This window comes from Carcharhinus amblyrhynchos, chromosome 28 (genome assembly GCF_965287045.1).
Source record: "Carcharhinus amblyrhynchos chromosome 28, sCarAmb.v2.hapA, whole genome shotgun sequence".
Classification (NCBI taxonomy): domain Eukaryota; kingdom Metazoa; phylum Chordata; class Chondrichthyes; order Carcharhiniformes; family Carcharhinidae; genus Carcharhinus; species Carcharhinus amblyrhynchos.
In genome coordinates this window covers 31,743,228-31,763,181 of record NC_137351.1, presented here as the reverse complement: position 1 = coordinate 31,763,181, position 19,954 = coordinate 31,743,228, and the positions used below count along the sequence as shown (strand labels likewise).

General features: G+C 49.3%; 1 protein-coding gene across 2 annotated transcripts in view; it reads left to right on the top strand.

Moving 5' to 3' along the window:
* il16 (interleukin 16) overlaps positions 1–19,954 on the top strand; it is a 131,471-nt gene that overhangs the window by 12,816 nt on the left and 98,701 nt on the right. For both annotated transcript variants that reach the window (XM_080214246.1, XM_080214245.1), the window contains exons 2-4: positions 2,374–2,810; positions 12,546–12,679; positions 19,814–19,946. In XM_080214246.1, the coding sequence (XP_080070372.1) occupies positions 2,457–2,810; positions 12,546–12,679; positions 19,814–19,946 (621 nt within the window). In that variant the 5' untranslated portion in view covers positions 2,374–2,456. The remainder of the gene's footprint in view (positions 1–2,373; positions 2,811–12,545; positions 12,680–19,813; positions 19,947–19,954) is intronic.

Here is a 19,954-nt window from a genome sequence, read left to right as displayed (position 1 = left end):
ACCCGGGTCCCTGGTGCTGTGAGGTAGCAGTGCTGGCCACTGTGTCACTGGGCAGTCCATCCACTCTCATGAAGTTAAATTTCACCCTAATGTTCTGCCATACACACAATTAGGTGTGCTAAAATGGATCGATTAGTGAACGATCGCAAGCACAATCTAGCTCACAACAATTGTCTACATTTACACTGCGACTTGGAATTTCTCTGTTGTTGGGTGTGTGTCCCTGAACTGGATCTCCCTTAATCTGGCGCGCATATAATTCCCTAAATTTGCACCCCCTTTATTGTGGAGTTCCAATAGAGGTAGACAAAAACGTCGTCGATCGATGAAAGACTCGAATAAGGCACTCGCTGAGTGTGTTAAAATGGGCGGCGCGGTTTTGTAGGCCTGTTTCCTGTGCTGTGCAGTTCTTTATTCTTTGTGTGGCACGGTGGCACAGTGGTTGGCACTGCTGCCTCACAGCGCCAGGGACCCGGGCTCAATTCCTGGCTCGGGTCACTGTCTGTATGGAGTTTGCACATTCTCCCCGTGTCTGCGTGGGTTTCCTCCGGGTGCTCCGGTGTCCTCCCACAATCCGAAACTCGTGCATTGGCCACATTAAATTCTTCATAGAAGAACCACAGAAAATCACAGCTCAGAAACAGGCCTTTCGGCCCTGCTTGTCTGTGCCCAGCCATTTTTTGCCTAGTCCCACTGACCTGCACTCGGACCATATAAAGAACAAAGAACAACACAGCACGGGAAACAGGCCCTTTGGCCCAACGAGCCCGCGCCGCCATTTTAACATTGTGAGTGCCCTCCTCTACCCATGACCTTTGTCTACGCCTATTGGGGAAGATTGAGGGAAGACTAATTTAGGGACAATTTGTTACACCAATCAGCCTAAGAGCATGTTTTTCGGGATGTGGGAGGAAACCGGAGCACCCGGAGAAAACCCACGCAAGCACGGGGAGAATGCGCAAACTCCCAAAGACACCAACCCAAATCCATGTATCTGCACAACAAACAGTGATAGTCACTGAGCTGTCGTGTTGCCCGTCAGTTGGTCCAGTTTAAGCGTACACCAACGACGTGAAGCACTAGGCAACTCTCGAAGCAACATCCAAGAGCAGCCCTCGTACGACCCACCGCGTGTATGTCCCTTGTTGGCCAACAAGGCGGACCGAATCACCTGTGGATTTAAAGTAAAGACAACAATAAACATACAACAGCTTATACAGACATTTATGGAATCCCCAGAAGCTCAGAAGTAAGACAAGTGAGCCATGAAATATGTTGGAAGGTCCGTAGGAATCAGTTGATTCCCAGGGACGTCCCAAGGCTCTTGATCTTTATTTAGATCAGTCTCCTGTATCCCTCCATCTCTAGTCCGCTCATGTGCCGATCTAAGTAAACCTTAAGCAACACCAGCACGCCTGCCTCCACCACCCTACTTCCCTCCACACCCCTCTCATCCATGTAATTCCTTAGTGTATTCGAACAGGTGCTGGAGTATGGTGACTAGGGTACTTCATAGTAACTTCATTGCAGTGTTAATGTAAGTCTACTTGTGACTCTAATAAAAAAAATTTTAAGCTTCCCTCAATACTGTCAATGTAACCTCCCAGAAAGAAAGTGAAATATGTGTTCAGGGCAAATGCTGGCCTTATCTGTGACACCCAAATCCCATGAAAAAAAATAAAGAAAGTATTGATACATAGCATTCAGCATGAGTAACGGGTTCTGTCTTAGACAGTACAATGGGGGTGTGCAATGTTCCAAAAATGGGTGCGGTCAAATATCTAGAGCAGGAAGTCCCCATACGCTTGGAGTATTTATAGAGAATCATTGTGGTACCTGTGTGTCATTAACAGAGATAGTGTCTGTACTCGTTGGAGTTTAGAAGGCTGAGGGAGGATCTTATAGAGACGTATAAGATAATGAAGGGGATGGATAGGGTAGAGGTAGAGAGATTCTTCCCGCTTAGAAAGGATAGCAGGACTAGAGGGCACAGCCTCAAGATAAGGGGGGGTGCAGTTTAGATCAGAGTTGAGGAGGAACTTCTTCACTCAAAGGGTGGTGAATCTCTGGAATTCTCTGCCCGTTAAAGTGGTGGAGGCTGCCTCGCAGAGTATATTTAAGTCAGGGGTAGATAGGTTTTGATAGACAGGGGAATTAAGGGTTATGGGGAGAAAGCGGGAAAGTGGAACTGATCCACTTCAGATCAGCCATGATCTTATTGAATGGCGGGGCAGGCTCGAAGGGCTAGATGGCCTACTCCTGCTCCTATTTCTTATGTTCTTATGTCTGTGATAAATATTGCCCTTCTACAGATATGGAAGCTTCTGGAGATGGGCTTGTTCGCTCTAACCTTCCCCCTTTTCACATTTTCAGGCAGTGTGTATTGGTGTGAGAAAGGAGCAAGACCCTTCTTCAAGCTGGCAAGGGGAGCGAAAATCCGACAGAATCCAACAGAAATGTTTTACTCCTGCAACAGCAGACAGAAGAAAAAGGAGACAAGCTGCCCCCAGAAGAGTTCATTCAGTGAAAGCAGCAAAAAGTCCAGAAAGCTCGGGGTGATTTCCAAAACTTTCTTGCTGTGCAGCTCAAAAAGCAGCGATGACAAAGCAAGCACGGAGGAAAATGAATCTGCAGCAGAGGGTAACGTGTCTGTAGGGGTCAGTGAATTATGTGCTAATGACCCCAAATCACGAGGGATTTCACAAGTCCAGCAGAAGAATCTGAATCTTAAAGAGCCCTCGATTCAAAGTGAGCTGAAACCGAGTGGAATTGGGTCTGGAAAGGGTGTCGGGAAAGACCATCTTCTTCAGGTGAGTACACCAAACAGGATAGAACCGAAACTCACAGAAACTGTAAATGCTACTCAGTCTGTTCCTGTGGAGATTGCTGATGAAGATTTGGAACTAACCCTTTGTATTAACCTGTTACTTTACAAGAACTAACCAACTTGTTATGTAGACGGGTACACTTTCCAAACTTCTGAAAACTCCCAACCTTCTGAGGGAAGGCAGTTGTATCATCGCTGAGCCAGTAATCCAGAGACCCAGGGTAATACTCCGGAGACCTGGATTCAAATCCCACAACAGGAGATGAATTCAATAAAAAAAAATTACATAAGAACATAAGAAATAGGAGCAGGAGTAGGCCATCTAGCCCTTCGAGCCTGCCCCGCCATTCAATAAGATCATGGCTGATCTGAAGTGGATCAGTTCTACTTTCCCGCTTTCTCCCCATAACCCTTAATCCCCTTGTCTATCAGAAACCTATCTACCCGTAACTTAAATATATTCAGCAAGGCAGCCTCCACCACTTCAACGGGCAGAGAATTCCAGAGATTCACCACCCTTTGAGTGAAGAAGTTCCTCCTCAACTCTGATCTAAACTGCCCCCCTTTATCTTGAGGCTGTGCCTTCTAGTCCTGCTATCCTTTCTAAGCAGGAAGAATCTCTCTACCTCTACCCTATCTAGCCCCTTCATTATCTTATACGTCTCTATAAGATCCCCCCTCATCCTTCTAAACTCCGAGTACAGACCCGGTCTATTTAGTCTCTCTTCATAGTCCAACCCCCTCATCTCCGGTATCAGCCTAGTGAACCTCCTCTGCACTCCCTCCAAAGCCAATATATCCTTCCGCAAGTGCGGTGACCAAGATTGCACACAGTACTCCAGCTGCGGCCTCACCAGTGCCCTGTACAGTTGCAGCAAGACCTCCCTGCTTTTATATTCTATCCCTCTCGCAATAAAGGCCAGCATTCCATTCGCCTTCTTGATCACCTGCTGCACCTGCAGACTGGGTTTTTGCGATTCGTGCACAAGGACCCCCAGGTCCCTCTGCACCGTAGCATGCTGCAGCATTTTGCCTTTTAAATAATAATCCCTCCTACCATTATTTCTGCGAAAGTGGATAACCTCACACTTGCGAACATTGTACTCCATCTGCCAGGTCCTCGCCCACTCGCTCAGCCTATCCAGATCCCTCTGCAGACTTTCCACACCCTCTACGCAATTTGCTTTTCCACTCATCTTGGTGTCATCAGCAAATTTCATCACCCTACACTCAGCCCCCTCCTCCAGATCATCTATATAAATGGTAAATAGCTGAGGCCCCAGCACCGATCTCTGCGGCACTCCACTAGTCACCAACCGCCAACTAGAATAGTACCCATTGATATCAACTCTCTGCTTCCTATTAGACAACCAATCCTCTATCCACGCTAACACCTTACCCCCAACTCCGTGCACCCTAACCTTCTGTAGCAACCTTTAGTGAGGCACCTTATCAAACGCCTTTTGGAAATCTAAAAACACCACATCCACTGGTTCCCCTCTGTCTACCGCACTTGTCACATCCTCATAGAAATCCAATAAATTCGTCAAACGCGACTTCCCCTTAACGAATCCGTGCTGGATCCGTGCTGAAAATCTGGAATTAAAAGTCTAATGACAACCATGAAATTGTTGTTGTACAAACCCATCTGGTTCACTAATGTCCTTGAGGCAATCCTTAGCTGGTCTGGCCTATACGTGACTCCAGACCCACAGCAATGTGGTTGGCTCTTAACTGCCCTCTGAAATGGCCCAGCAAAGCCACTCAGTTCAAGGGCAACTAGGGACGGGTGACTCAGAATTCGAAATAAGGAAGAAGATTTCATAATCAAACGTCTGGGACTTTTAACAGTTTAACATCAACATTCTCAGCTGAAGGAGGAATTTAGTCCGACAGTCACTGTGTACGTGCATTTTTGGCCCACGCACTTCACCGCAGTATAATCAAACAAAACTTAACATGGAGTCACACAAAGAGAAGTACAGCAGGTTACCAAAAGTTTGAACAAGGTTTCAAGGTGAGCCCTGAAAGCAGAGGGGGAGATAGAGGCAAGGTGAGGTTGGGGGACGGAACTCCATTCTGCAGATTTTAAACATCGGAGAGCACAGGATAGCAATGGGGCAAATAAAATTGTACATCCACAAGAGAGTAGGATCAGAGGAATGTAAAGAGCTAGAGGAGGTTACAGAGATTGGAAGGGATTACATTGCGGATGGATTTATAAGCAGTGGTGAGAATTATAATATTGAAGTGTGGCCTGGTGTAGCTTAGCCAGCAGAGAGGCGATAGGTGGATGGGACTTGTGAGCTAGGGTACGAGCAAGAGATGAGCTCAGAGGTGAAAGTTCAGAGACACTGGGATAGTCAAGTCTGGAATGGACAAAGTCATGGCTGAGTCCTCAGCAGCAGACGTCTGAGGCTGGGGTGGATACAGGGATTCTCTGAAGCTGAAAATGATGGGGATAAAGGATTAGAAGTTCAGCTCAGAGTGAAATAAGACATCAATGTCACAAACCATCCGGTTCAGCCAGAGACAGTGACCATGGGGAGAAATGGAATTGGCAGCAGGGCCTGAAGGCAGAGTTTTCCCTTTTTGAGGCAGAGGGCCGGATTGACATCGCGGTAAATTCGGGCGTCGGGCCTGTAACGTGATCTGCACCCCAATCCGAGCCGATCACGTTTTTACCGACACTCGATTTGGGTGTGGATCCGGCCCACGCCCCAGTCAGGCGGCCCAATGATTTAAATGCATTAGCACGCTTTTAAAATCCATTTAATGAACCCCCCCGCCCAACTCTCCCGCCAAATCCCACTTTACCGTCTTCGGATCCGTTCCAGATCCGCGCTGTTACCCACCTGCAGAGTAAAAACCCAAAGCGGATTCCTCTTCTGCAGGGGGAACCTCCGAAGCCCGTCCTCCTCGATCACCCTTCGCAGACCCCCCAGCTAATCACCCCGGCAGACCCGCGACCCCCTCCTCCCCTCCCCCCGCCATGATCCGAATCCCCTAGGAAGCAGACCACCCCCCCCGCCAACCCCTCCGGAAGGCCCCCCCCCACCTCCAACACCCCCCAGCCCCCTGCGATCCGACCCCCCCCCTTCCCCGGGAGGCAGGCCCCCTCGGCAGAGCACACCGCCCCCCCCTAGGAGGCAGGCACCCCCGGCAGACACCTCCCCCCCTCCCCCCCCACAGTCAAACCGCACCCCCCCTCCCCCAGGAGGCAGGATCCCCCCCCTGCCCCCCGACCCTCTGCAGAGCAGACTCTAGCTACCTACAGACCTACCTGGATTGCTGCTGTCCCTCTACCATCCTTCTGACCTGCGCTCGTTGATGTGGAGATGCCGGTGTTGGACTGGGGTCAACGCAGTAAGAAGTCTCACAAACACCAGGTTAAAGTCCTGTCGGAGTTTCGCCTGGTGTTGTGAGACGTCTTCCTGCACTTGTTGGACAGCCTGCAGCATCTTCCAGGCCTGCCGCTGGTGTCTGGAGGAGGAGGGGGTGGGTGGTGAGGCTCAGATAGATCTCTGGCTGAGGGGTGGTTGGTGGAGATTCTCCCAAGTCCATCCTCCCCACACATTCTCCGCCACCTCTCCCCCTCCAACCAGAGATCCATCTGAGCAACCCTGCCCCCCCGCCCACCCCCCCCAACCCCCCCACCCCCCCCACCATCCCTCTCCTCCGGCAGACACCAGTGCAGGCCAGGAAGGTGCTGCAGGCTGTCCAACGAGGGAAGGTCAGAAGGTTGGTGGAGGGACAGCAGTGATCCAGGTAGGTTGGGGGTGTGCTCTGCCAAGGGCCTCCTGGGGTGGGGTCTGATCGCGGAGTAGGGGGGAGGCTGCCTCCCGTGGTGGTCTGACCATGAGGGGGGTGCTGTTTCCCAAGGGGGGGGGGGGGGGCGTCTGATGGGGGGGGCTGCCTGCTGGGGGTGGGGGGGCTGCCTCCCGGGGGGGGGGGTTCTGATCGCAGCTCATCCTCCACCCCCCCCCCCCCCCCCAATCCCCCATCCCCCACCCCTCCCCCCAATGTCTCTCTATTTTGTCTTTTGTGCTGTTTCGGGTTTTTCTCGAACAGCGAATGCACAGTGCAGACCGGACTGGAGCTGGCAAAAAGCATCCGGGCGCGCTGGAACAGGGATTCCGGGCTCGGATCCGTTTTACGTCTGGATCCGGCCCTTAGCCTCCAATTGGTAAAATCGGGCCCTGGGTGTCACAGCGAGCAGGAGGAGACATGTGGAAGCCAACGGCCCAATGGTGGCTTTCTCTGCAGGATCATTAGCAGCTTAGGAGCAAAGCCAAAGGCCGGGTCCCACGGTATCACATTGGGGGCAGGGCTTGACCGTTGCCAAGGGCACAGCCTGGGCAATGCCAGGCGGAAGAGCCGGGGAGGGGGGGGAGAGTGGAGCCGAGCTGACAGCAGAGCCGGGGGCAATGCCAGGTGGTAGTGCCAACGAGCACTACTGAGGGCAGAGTCGGGGGGGGCAAAGCCAGGGGGCAGTGCCAGAGGGCAGTGCCGGGGACAGAGTCATGGGTCAGAGTTAAGGGGTCAGAGCTAAAGGGTCAAAGTTAAGGGGTTGGAGCTAAAGAGTCAGAGTTAAGGGGTCAGAGCCAGGGGGGCAGTACTCAGGGCAGTGCCAGGAAGCTGAGTTGTTTTTGGATGGTGCTGCTAAGGAGAATTAGATGAGAAATGGGGAGGTCAAGGGTAGATCCTTGGAGGAAACCAGAGATAATTGTGCAGGAGTGACAGGAAAAGCCACTGCAGAAGGCATTGGTTATATTGTTAGTGTAGCATCTCCCATCCAATCAATCCCTTTAAATATAAGCGAGTGGTTCCCTTTATTAAGAGTTCCAGGCAGAGTTCTCAGTATGGGTGAAACTACAGAAGGATTTGTACCAGCGATATTGAATAAACCAGTGATCGCACTGGGATTTGCTGCCGTTACCATTTATTCTGCCTCAGAGTCAGACTGATGATGATGGGTTTGAGCAGACACATTGCGAATTGTGGCAGATGCACAGTTCCCATTTGGGCTGAAAGATGTAATTTTCAGTGGGAAGAGCTGCCATGATGCCAGCAATGTAATAATTTAAATATGTGAGGTTAGGATTTTCAATCGAATGCATCTGTTTTCACCTCATCACAGCAGCAAACACTTAATGCACCCGTGACAGTTTACCCTGCGCTTCCTCAGACCCTCTGAACAGTTGGAGGGGTTAGGGAGGGGTATCCTCCTTTCTCATTAATGTGGCAATGCAGCCCCTATCGATTCGGAAAAGCCCCGGGCAATGTGATGCGGACACAGAGGTCCAAAATAATTGGCTCCGTCCCCTTTACAGCCACAGAACAAGGGGAAGAGTATAACTCAGGCAAGGCATAGATGAACTTACAACCCATATTGTCTGATAAGATTACTGATGAATCAATCAGTGCTCATGATCATAAACCTTTTTTGTTCACAGAGCTACAATAAACCTTTTTGTATTTGGATATGCTTTCTGTCTCTGTGATGCTTCTGTTGGTCATATTTTATATTGATTTTTTTACGGAGCTAACTTTCCCTGATAAAGTCAGGCTTTGTTGTGTTGTTCTGCGTGATCTTTTAGTTGCTCCGATTATGTAATTGGATTTGGTGTCACATTGCTTTAAGTCATGCAAATTCTCCAACAGTTACCAAAAAATTCGACAAAACCTCTTTTGGATTGGAGGGTAGCTATGGAGACCTAATTAATATGTACAAGAGTGGATCATGTATCAACTAATAGTTAACAGTGGATAGGGTCAACAGTGGGTAGAATTTATGATGGATTGCTGGTGGCTAGACCACAGCACCACAATGAGTGTGACTACAGGTGCAAGAACATTCCTGGGAATGGAAAATGATCTGAATGTTTGCAAACCTCTGGAATTCCATTCTTAAACCTTTCCATCACTCCTCTGCCCACACTTGATTCAGTTAGAATCTCTACAGTGCAGAAGGAGACCATTCAACCCATCAAGCCGACACCAGCATCAATCCCACCCAGGTCTTAACCCTGTCACCCCATATATTTACCCTGCTAATCTCCCTGGCACTTTAACATGACCTAACCCACACATCTTTGGAGTGTGGGAGGAAACCAGAGTACCCTGAGGAAACCCACACAGACACAGGGAGAATGTGCAAACTCCACGCTAGGACAGTGGTTGGGTGGCATGGGACCACAGTGGTTACCACTGCTGCTTCACAGCTCCAGGGACCTGGGTTCGATTCCTGGCTCGGGTCACTGCCTGTCTGAAGTTTGCACATTCTCCTCGTGTCTGCGTGGGTTTCCTCCGGGTGCTCTGATTTCCTCCTACAGTCCAAAGATGTGCGGGTTAAGTTAATTGGCCATGCTAAAATTGCCCCTTAGTGTCTTAGGTTAGAGGGATTAGCGGGTATAATATGTAGGGATATGGGGGTAGGGCCTGGGTGGGATTGTGGTCGGTGCAGACTCGATGGTCCGAAGGGCCTCTTTCTGCACTGTAGGGTTCTATGATTCTATGATTCCACACAGTGATCCGAGGTCAGAATTGTGCCCGGGTCCCTGGCACTGTGAGGCAACAGTGCTAACTGCTGTGCCACCCATAGTTGTCCTGATCCCTCCTCACTGGTGTCAAATAGTATGACTTAGCACTCCTGTGAAGCACCTTGGGATATAGAAAATAGAAGCAGGACTAGGTTATTCAGCCCATCGAGCCTGCTCTGACATTCAGTATGATCCACGGCCAATCCTTTATCTCAACACCAAACTCCTCCCATCCTCCTTGATGCCTCCAGTGTTTAGAAATCTATTTCTTTCTTAAATACATGCAGTGACTTGGCCTGCACATCCTTCTGTGGAAGAGAATTCCACATATTCACCACCCTCTGAGTGAAGAAATTTCTCCCCTTCTCAGTCAATCCTCCTATTTCACTCTGCGAGGGACCTGCATTTGTTGTCTTCACTGATCTTTTAGCTTTTATGCACTTTTAGAAGCTTTCATGTTACGTACAAGTTTACTCCCAGTTTCTATCTTCCCCTCTTAATTAATCTCTTGGTCCTCCTTTATTGAATTCTAATCTTTTCTCAATCCCCAACCTTGCTACTTTTTCTAACAACTTTATGTGATTCCACTTTGGATCCAATACTATTCTTGACTTTGTTAGCCATTTTTGGGCCACTTTTCTTGTTGTGCTATTGTACCAGAGAGGAATGTATAACTGCTGCAATGCATGCATTCTTTCTTTGAACATTGACCATTGCCTATCCATTGTCAAGCCTTTCAATGAAGTTACCCAATCTATCACAGCCAATTCACTGATCATGTCCTCGTAGTTTCCTTCGTTTAGGTTTAGAGCCCTAGTTTTTGATTGGACTTTCTATGTCAATAAAGAATTCTATCATGTTATGGTCACTCTTCCCCAAAGGACCCCAGACAATAACATGTTTAATTAATCCCTTCTCATTGCACAGTACCAAATCATAGAATCATAGAACCCTACAGTGCAGAAAGAGGCCCTTCGGACCATCGAGTCTGTACCGAACACAATCCCACCCAGGCCCTGCCCCCATATCCCTACATATTATACCCACTAATCCCTCTAAGCTACACATCCCTGAACACTAAGGGGCAATTTCTTAGCATGGCCAATCAACCTAACCCGCACATCTTTGGACTGTGGGAGGAAGCCAGAGTACCTGGTGAGTCTGTTCCTGAGTTGGTTCGCCAACATTTTGGTCCAAAGGCCAGCCTGTACACACTCCAGGAATTCATCAGCCACAGTATTACTGTTACAGTGCCTTTCTGTAGGTTAGGGTGGCACGATAGCACAGTGGTTAGCACAGCTGCTTCACAGCACCAGGAACTCAGCTTCGATTCCCGGCTTGGGTCACTGTCTGTGTAGAGTTTGCATGTTATCCCTGTGTCTGCGTGGGTTTCCTTTGAGTGCTCCGGTTTCCTCCCACACTCCAAAGATGTGCGAGGTAGGTGGATTGGCCATGCTAAATTGACCCTTAGTATCAGGGGGACTAGATAGGATATTTAGCACAATACAAGGCACTGGTGAGGCCGCAACTGGAGTACTGTGTGCAGTTTTGGTCCCCTTATTTGCGAAAGGATATATTGGCCTTGGAGGGAGTGCAGAGAAGGTTCACCAGGCTGATACCGGAGATGAGGGGGTTAGCTTACGAGGAGAGATTGAATAGTCTGGGCCTGTACTCGTTAGAGTTTAGAAGGCTGAGGGGGGATCTTATAGAGACTTACAAGATAATGAAGGGTCTAGATAGGGTACAGGTAGAGAGATTCTTCCCGCTTGGAAAGGAAAACAGAACTAGAGGGCACAGCCTCAAGATAAGGGGGAGGGAGCAGTTTAGAACGGAGTTGAGGAGGAACTTCTTCACTCAAAGGGTGGTGAATCTCTAGAATTCTCTGCCCGTTGAAGTGGTGGAGGCTACCTCGCTAAATATATTTAAGTCACGGGTAGATAGGTTTCTGATAGACAGGGGAATTAAGGGTTATGGGGAGAAGGCGGGAAAGTGGAACTGATCCACTTCAGATCAGCCATGATCTTATTGAATGGCGGGGCAGGCTCAAAGGGCTAGATGGCCTACTCCTGCTCCTATTCCTTATGTTCTTATGTAGATGCATGAGGTTCTGGGGGTAAGGCTTGTGCTCAGTGCAGACTCAATGGGCCGAATGGCATCCTTCTGCACTGTAAGATTCTATGATTAAAGTCACACATGACTGTAAATGTACAAAGAATAAAGAACCAAGAACAAAAACAGCCCGGGAAACAGGCCCTTCGGTCCAACGAGCCCGCGCCGCCATTTTAACTTTACCAATCCCCACTCCACTCATGACCCTTATCTATTGTTTTATGGCCATCCACATTGAGGGAAAACTAATTTAGGGACAATTTATTACCTCCAATCAGCCTAAAAGCACATCTTTGGGGTGTGGGAGGAAACCAGAGCACCCGGAGAAAACCCACGCAAGCATGGGGAGAATGTGCCAACTCCCACAGACACCGGCCCAAATCCATGTGTCTGCACAGCAAACAGTGATAGTCACTGAGCTGTCGTGGTGCCCAGCATCTGGTCCAGTTTAGGCACACACTAACGACATGAAGCACTAGGCCAATCTTGAACATTCAAGAGCAGCCCAAGTACGACCCATCTTGTGTATGCCCCTCGTTGGACAACAAGGCGGACCGACTTAAAACCTGTGAATTAAAAGAGAAAACATTATTATCATACCATATCCATTTACATTACCAGGGACGCCCCAATGCTAATGAACCTTATTTAAAACAATCTCCTATATCCTGCCATCTCCAACCCACTCATGTGCCTGTCTAAGTTACTCTTAAACAACTCCAGCGTACCTGCCTCCACCACCTTACTTGGCAGAGCATTCCATACCCCCACTACCCTCTGTGTGAAAAACCTCCCTCTAATATCTGTGTTATACCTCTCCCCCCTCACCCTAAGCCCGTGGCCTCTCGTACTGTGTGTCTCTAACACAGGAAGTAGCTTACCTATGTTAGAGACAAATGTAGATCGTTGTTGTGTGTTCCTGGCACAGCTGAAATTGCTAATAATTTTAGTGCTTAATAAGAAGTCATTCTGGTTAAAAAAAAAGCTTATCTTGAATCTGAATCCATTACATTTGGATATTGTGGATTTGTTTTGCTGAATGTAAACAGCATGTGTTGCTTTGACAGGCGTCGACACTGGGTGCCTGGAGGTTGTACATCGCCACTGGAGAAAAGGAATTAGGGATTAAGATTGGCGTGGATGGAAATGATCCCTCTAACATAACGGTTAACCACGTGATCAGCGGAGGAGCTGCTGACAGGTAATTCCCTCGATATGTGGGTGGCCCCTTCTCTGCTGAAAATGGCCTCTTTACCCTGCTGTTCAGTAACCTCAGTAAGAAGTCTGACAACATCAGGTTTAATTCCAACCGATTTATTTGATAGTAAACTCACTAGCTTTTGGGGTTTGTCCCTTCATCAGGCGAATGGAGAGTTCTGGCCTCAGACAGAGCATATAACAGCACAGACAATTTACAGATTACTGATTAGAATGCGAATCTTTACACCTAACCTGTTATTCAAGTCTTAAAGTGGCCGACAATGTGAGTGGAAGGAGCACCGAGCACAGGTTAAAGAGATGTGTACTGTCTCCAGACGGCACAGTGAGTGAGGTTTTGCAAACCCAGGCAAGTCACGGGGGTTACAGATAGTGCGACATCAGTAACCTCAGATCAGCATCTGACCTCAGGTCATGCATAGTTTTTACGCTAATGCTCAGAAGTAACGAGCTGCCTGGGGCACGATGCACTGATATCAAACTCCCCTCCCTGTTACCCATTCTGCAGTGGGGTGAAATTTAGGCTTGTTCGCTAAAGGGTGAGTGGCAGACTTTGATAGATTACCACTCCAGGTTAAAGAGAGCGTTCTACTCTGCTGTGTTACTGATAAAGTTAATGATAAAGAGTGCTGCTTTCGGCATTTGTTCTTTTAGAATGACCTTTCCTGCCAGGAGGGTTTGCAAATATTAGGCATAAATGGGCAGCAAGACCCCAGAACGTCCATCCATGATGGCCAAACTAAGCTGCTAGGTCAGGTACAGTTTTGGATTGTGCAACTTCAAATTTAGACCATAGGAGCAGAAGTAAGATATTCGGTCCATTGAGTTTACCCATCATTCAATGAGATCATGACTGATCTGATGTGATAACCCTCAACTCCACTTTCCCGCCTTATCCCCTGAATACCCTTACTGATGAAAAATCTGTCTACCTCAGCCTTGAACATACCCAATGACCCATCCCTACAGCCCTCTGTGATACAAAATTCCACAATTGGTATAAGATAGTTTCCTGGATCAGTAGATCAATGTACATGAATGTATTCACCTACCTCCATGATAGTACACTCCAGAAACAGCTTTGCATTGGGAAAAGAAATGGAAAATAGCTGCACCCTGAGCTGAGGCAGGGAGAACCTCCGTGTGGCTGAGTTCTGAGGCTCAGCCCGTGTGGCGAGGGGTCTCACAAAGTGCTGAGCGAATGGCTCTTTTTTCTCAATTTTTCAAGCCATTTATCCGATTTCATTCCAAAGGGAATCGACCTTTAATGTTCAGTGAGGAAAGTTAGCACGATAAGACTGACTGATCGCTGTAAGATTTTATCTGGAGTTTTCGGCTGGTCTTGCGTGGACTGTGGGGATTTTCTTCCATCTGCTAAAGTCCAATGTTCCGATTGAAAACATGAGTACTTAAGTCATGGGGCATTGCCTGAGTAAATGTTCTCTTCCACATTCCAAGACAAGGGTGGGCCTCTCCCAAAAAAATTCTACGTGCCAAAGTCACATAAAAACTGGAGTAATTCCTGTTGCTTTTTTCAGCAGGATTTTCAAAAGGAATCTCCCACGCTCTGTGCACCGCAGAGCGCCCTGGCATGATTCTCATTAAGAATCTGGAGGCAGGGCCTATTCCTGCTGGAAAAGGCCAGCAGCATAGCGCTGAGTGAGCCACTGCGCACGTGCTGTTCTGTCACAGCGGAGATCAGCGCGTGCGCAGTGGCCCTGCACTGCCAGCCTCCCAATTGCTGGCCAGCGTGACCAGTGGCCAGTCCTGCAGCCCCGCATCGCTGCCCCCCCAACCCCCCACCAACAGTCCGATCGCTGGCCACCCGGGCCAACCTCGCACCCCCCCCACCCACACCGATGCCCAGCCCTGATCGCTGGTCTCCCTTCCCTCTGTCACTGATCCCTCTGCAGAGTGGCTGCGAGAGCACCCACCCCTCCACCAATCTCCCCCACAAAGGGGCCACCACTAAATTAGGTACCGCTCTCTGTCCGGTGCCCGGTAGACACTGTCAAGGTACCCCCTGGGCATTACCACTTGGGCAGTGCCAGGGGACCAGGCTGGCACTGCCGAGCTGTCAATGCCCAGGGGGAGCCCCCTTTCCCCTGACCTCCTGGGAGGTCTTAATGGCCCCCCCCCCTTCACTCCAGCAGGGTCCGACCGCCAGTTCCCCGCAAGTGGGGAGCTGTTGTAAACCCTGCTGGAGTGAACCATTCCTGGCCTGGGCGGGGGAAGCTCTGACTGGCCCAGTGATTTCAGTCCCGGGTCCACTAATTACATGTTAAATAAATTATAATCGGCATTTATTTAAATTATACAGCTCCGTGTGGATATCTGGTGTGGAGCTGACACTACGGGAAATCCAGTAGCTGAAGACTCATGGAGGGCATGGTGCCCAGTGGGGAGCTGGTGGAACAGTGCCACTCGAGTCTCCCGTCCCCCAAATGTTTCATTTCTGATTTTTCAAACACTTTGGGTGACTAGTGGAGTGCCCCAGGGGTCGGTGCTGGGGCCTCAGCTTTTTACTATTTATATAGATGATCTGGAGGAGGGAACCGAGTGTAGGGTGTCGAAATTTGCTGATGACACCAAGATTGGGGGAACAGCAAATTGTGCAGAGGGTGTGGAGAGTCTGCAGAAGGATCTAGATAGGCTGGGCGAATGGGCCAGGAAATGGCAAATGGAATTTAATGTTGGCAAGTGTGAGGTGGTCCACTTTGGTAGGAAGAATGGTAGGAAGGACTATTACTTACGTGGCGAAAAACTGCAGCAGGCGACGGTGCAGAGGGACCTCGGGGTCCTTGTGCATGAGTCGCAAAAACCCAGCCTGCAGGTGCAGCAGGTGGTCAGGAAGGCGAATGGGATGCTGGCCTTCATAGCGAGGGGGATTGAATATAAAAGTAGGGAGGTCTTGCTGCAGCTGTATAGGGCATTGGTGAGGCCACAGCTGGAGTACTGTGTGCAGTTTTGGGCGCCGTACTTACGTAAGGATATTTTGGCCTTGGAGGGAGTGCAGAGGAGGTTTACTAGGCTGATACCGGAGTTGAGGGGGTTGAGCTATGAGGAGAGGCTGAATAAACTAGGCTTGTACTCGTTAGAGTTTAGAAGAATGAGGGGAGATCTCATTGAGACGTATAAGATGATGAATGGGATGGATAGGATAGAGGTGGAGAGACTCTTCCCGCTCAAAAAAGACAGTAGGACTAGGGGGCACAGCCTCAAGATAAAGGGGGGGCGGTTTAGAACGGAGTTGAGGAGGAACTTCTTCACTCAAAGGGTGGTGAATCTCTGGAATTCTCTGCCCGTTGAAGTGGTGGAGGCTGCCTCGCTAAATATTTTTAAGACGCGGGTTGATGGGTTTTTGATAAGCGAGGGGATTAAGGGTTATGGGGAGAGGGCGGGAAAGTGGAACTGAGCAGCGACAGATCAGCCATGATCTTATTGAATGGCGGGGCAGGCTCGAAGGGCTAGATGGCCTACTCCTGCTCCTATTTCTTATGTTCTTATATTTTATCTTTTTTTGTCTAAGTGCTGGGTGGAGTTGAAACTGGGAGAGTCTCAGAGCCATTTTTGGGGTGTGTTTTCAGCCCTCCCCACCCCCCCATACACACTCTGGTGCAAAATTTTGAGCAAGTTTGACGCTGACTGCAGAAGCCTGTGGGTGGGGCTTAACGCACCCAAAATCCCGCAGCTCTGATCGGAGTGCCCAATTGCGCATGCGCAAAACCAAAAATAACACTGCTTCCCTGCCAGATCCAGAAATTTGACACATTGCCCAGCTCGGGTATCCATGACACGAGTGTGGACAGCAGAAAGTGGGTGTCCCCCCCCCCACCCCGAGGTGCCAAGTCCTGCAACAAGTGGCACAGGTGTTGCCCTCTCTCCTTTCAGAGATGGAGCCATTGGCAGCACATGGTGTCCAATATCTGTTCAATTAACACTCCTGTGCGGAACTGCAGGGTCTCCGTTCCCTCCCTCTCCCTAGAGCGAATGGCAGCAACTTCCTGCCTCTGGTGGCCACCTCTCTCTATTCCTGCCAATGGTGAGGCCTGGGCTTCCTGTGCCCGCAATTCTTCCTCCTCCTCCTCCTCCTCCTCCTCAGCTCCAGCATCAACCAAAAGAACAGCAAGATCAATGGATTGCTTCGCAAAAACCATCTTGTCACTCTAGAAGATGGGGGAGGGGTGGGGGTGTGGGGAGGTGGGATTTGGAGAAGGGGAGACACTCATGGAGAGGTTAAAGAACGCTGCTTGCTCCTAGCCCAGCAACATACACTGCCCATCCCCTCCCGCAGGCCCCCCAGCAACACAGCCCCACCATTCCCCACTTACACAGACTCCCCATCCCCCCAGCAACACAGCTCCCCCCAGTAACACACACCCACAGCTCATGCAGTAGTGAGCACAGACGCTGCTGCTTGAGAAGTCCTGAGGCTGCAGCACCGCCATTTCAAAGGGTTTCCAGCACATCCCCCACCTGGAAGAGTGCTGTGTGCACTAGGACCCACCAGCATCCGTGACACCTGACCTCAGTGCTAAGGCGGACTGACTTAAAACCTGTGAATTAATGGAGAATTTATGGAGCAGGTCTGTTCCTAGTCTGGATTCCGGATTGGGCGAACGCGGTGATAAAGGCAGACGTGCCGGTAAAGTGGGCCGTGCAGCTCATTAAGTAGATTGAAATACACGGAAAAATGTTTAAATTGACATCGCACCTGTTTTGTGTACGGTCTCGATCGCGCCCATTTCTGGGTCTTGGTACAGCGCGTAGTGGTGTGAAAACGGGCGCAGATCATCTCATGCCCAACTGTGCCAATTTCCTTCGCCTGAAAACGATGGTGAAATATCATCCATTGCCCTGTTTTGGTTCACTCCCTCATACACCACATCACTGGGCAGGTCTGTGACCTCTTCAATCCCTGTCCGTTGCTCGGTATCAAGCCCATCGTCTCTGGAAGAAGTGTCTGTCCCCTTTGCTGATGGTATAGCTGCCACATAAGAATATAAGAACATAAGAAATAGGAGCAGGAGTAGGCCATCTAGCCCTTCGAGCCTGCCCCGCCATTCAATAAGATCATGGCTGATCTGAAGTGGATCAGTTCCACTTTCCCGCTTTCTCCCCATAACCCTTAATTCCCCTGTCTATCAGAAATCTACCTACCCATGACTTAAATATATTCAGCGAGGTAGCCTCCACCACCTCAATGGGCAGAGAATTCCAGAGATTCACCACCCTTTGAGTGAAGAAGTTCCTCCTCAACTCCGATCTAAACTGTATCCCCCTCATTTTGAGGCTGTGCCCTCTAGTCCTGCTATCCTTTCTGAGCGGGAAGAATCTCTCTACCTCTACCCTATCCATCCCCTTCATTAGCTTATACGTGTCTATAAGATCCCCCCTCAGCTTTCTAAACTCCAACGAGTACAGACCCACGGGAGACTTATGGCTGTAAACGCACTCATGTTTTGTCCAACTCAACATCCTGCAGACCAAACTAAACTACAAGAAACTGCTGGAACGTTCAGTCATTTTAGAAATATTGGCATTCTGTTTTTGAATGTTTACTAATGGTAAAAACATAGAAACTAGAAGCAGGGGGAGGCCATCCAGCCTTTGAATCTGCTTCGCCATTCATTATGATCATAATCGATCATCAAATTCAATATCCTGATCCCCCTTTCCCCTTTATCCCTTGATCCCTTTAGCCTCAAAAGTTATATCTAAATTCTTCTTGAACTCACACAATGTTTTGGCCTCAACTACTTTCTGTGGGAGTGAATTCCACACATTCCCCACCCTCTGGGTGAAGAAATCTCTCCTCACCTCAGTTCTCAAAGTTTTGCCCCTTATTCTCAAATTTTGTAGAGATTGGATAAGAGAGGAGATTAAAGTTAGATCATTCAAGGATGATATAGGGGAGAACTTCTTCCAGCAAAGAGGATTAAAAACTGGATCAATCTCCCCAAAAAACTGTTGACGCGGGATTGGAAAGTATGTGGGAATTTTCAAAGCAGAGACTATTAGATTTTTGTGCGGGCAAGCTGGGTACTAAAAACGGGTGGCACAGTAGCACAGCGGTTAGCGCTGCTGCTTCACAACTCCGGGGACCTGGGTTCGATTCCCGGCTCGGGTCACTGTCTGTGTGGAGTTTGCACATTCTCCTCGTGTCTGCGTGGGTTTCCTCCGGGTGCTCCGGTTTCCTCCCGTAGTCCAAAGATGTGCGGGTTAGGTCGATTGGCCATGCTAAGAAATTGCCCCTTAGTGTCCTGGGATAGGGGGATTAGTGGGCATAACATATTAGGGCCTGGGTGGGATTGTGTTCGGTGCAGACTCGATGGGCCGAAGGGTCTTTTTCTGCACTGTAGGGTTCTATGATTCTATAAAGGTTACAGGTTGTGGGTAAAGGCAGATAAAATGGAGATAAGCAAGGATCTCATTGAAAGGTAGCATGGAATCAAGGGGCAGAATGGCCTGTTGCTGTTCCTCTGCTTCGTTGGGGGTTTGGGCTGTAGGAAAGTGAGTTTATAGAATCCTTACAGTGTAGAAGGAGGCCAATCAGCCCATCAAGTCTGCACCACCCAGACCCTAACCCATAACCCCGCATATTTACCCTACTAATGCCCCTAGCATTAAGGTCCATGACCAATCAACCTAACCCACACATCTTTGGACTGTGAGAGGAAACCGGAGCACCCGGAGGAAACCCACGCAGACACGGGGAGAACGTGCAAACTCCGCACAGACAGTGACCCGAATCGGGAATTGAACATGGGTCAGCTGGCGCTGTCAGGCAGCAGTGCTAACCACTGTGCCACGGTACCAGCCAGTCGTGAGTCTTCCCGATTGAGAGGAAGGGGAGGAGGGTGTTGGGTACATGAGGCAAGCTGTAGGAGGCCCGGCTCAGCCAGATTCAGGGCCAGGCCCTGAGAGCAGAAAGAAATATCAAACCGCAACTGACAAAAAAGCTGCCAAGCAGCCGGCTCAGGATGAAACATCAGCAGATAGTGAGCCAAGGAGCTGCCTTCAGGCAGAACACTCATGGAATAATGTGTTATTAATTATTCTTTACAATGCTGTTCTCAGTATTCACTTTGTGGATTCTCTTCACTGTTATATTTAGGGATGGCAGACTTGGCCCTGGAGATACACTGCTTGAAGTGAATGGATCCTCATTGGCTGGACTGTCATTCCAAGAGGTTGATTCTCTCATACACTCAACGAAAGGTTTGGTGGATTTAGTTGTTGCAAATAAAGTAAGTGA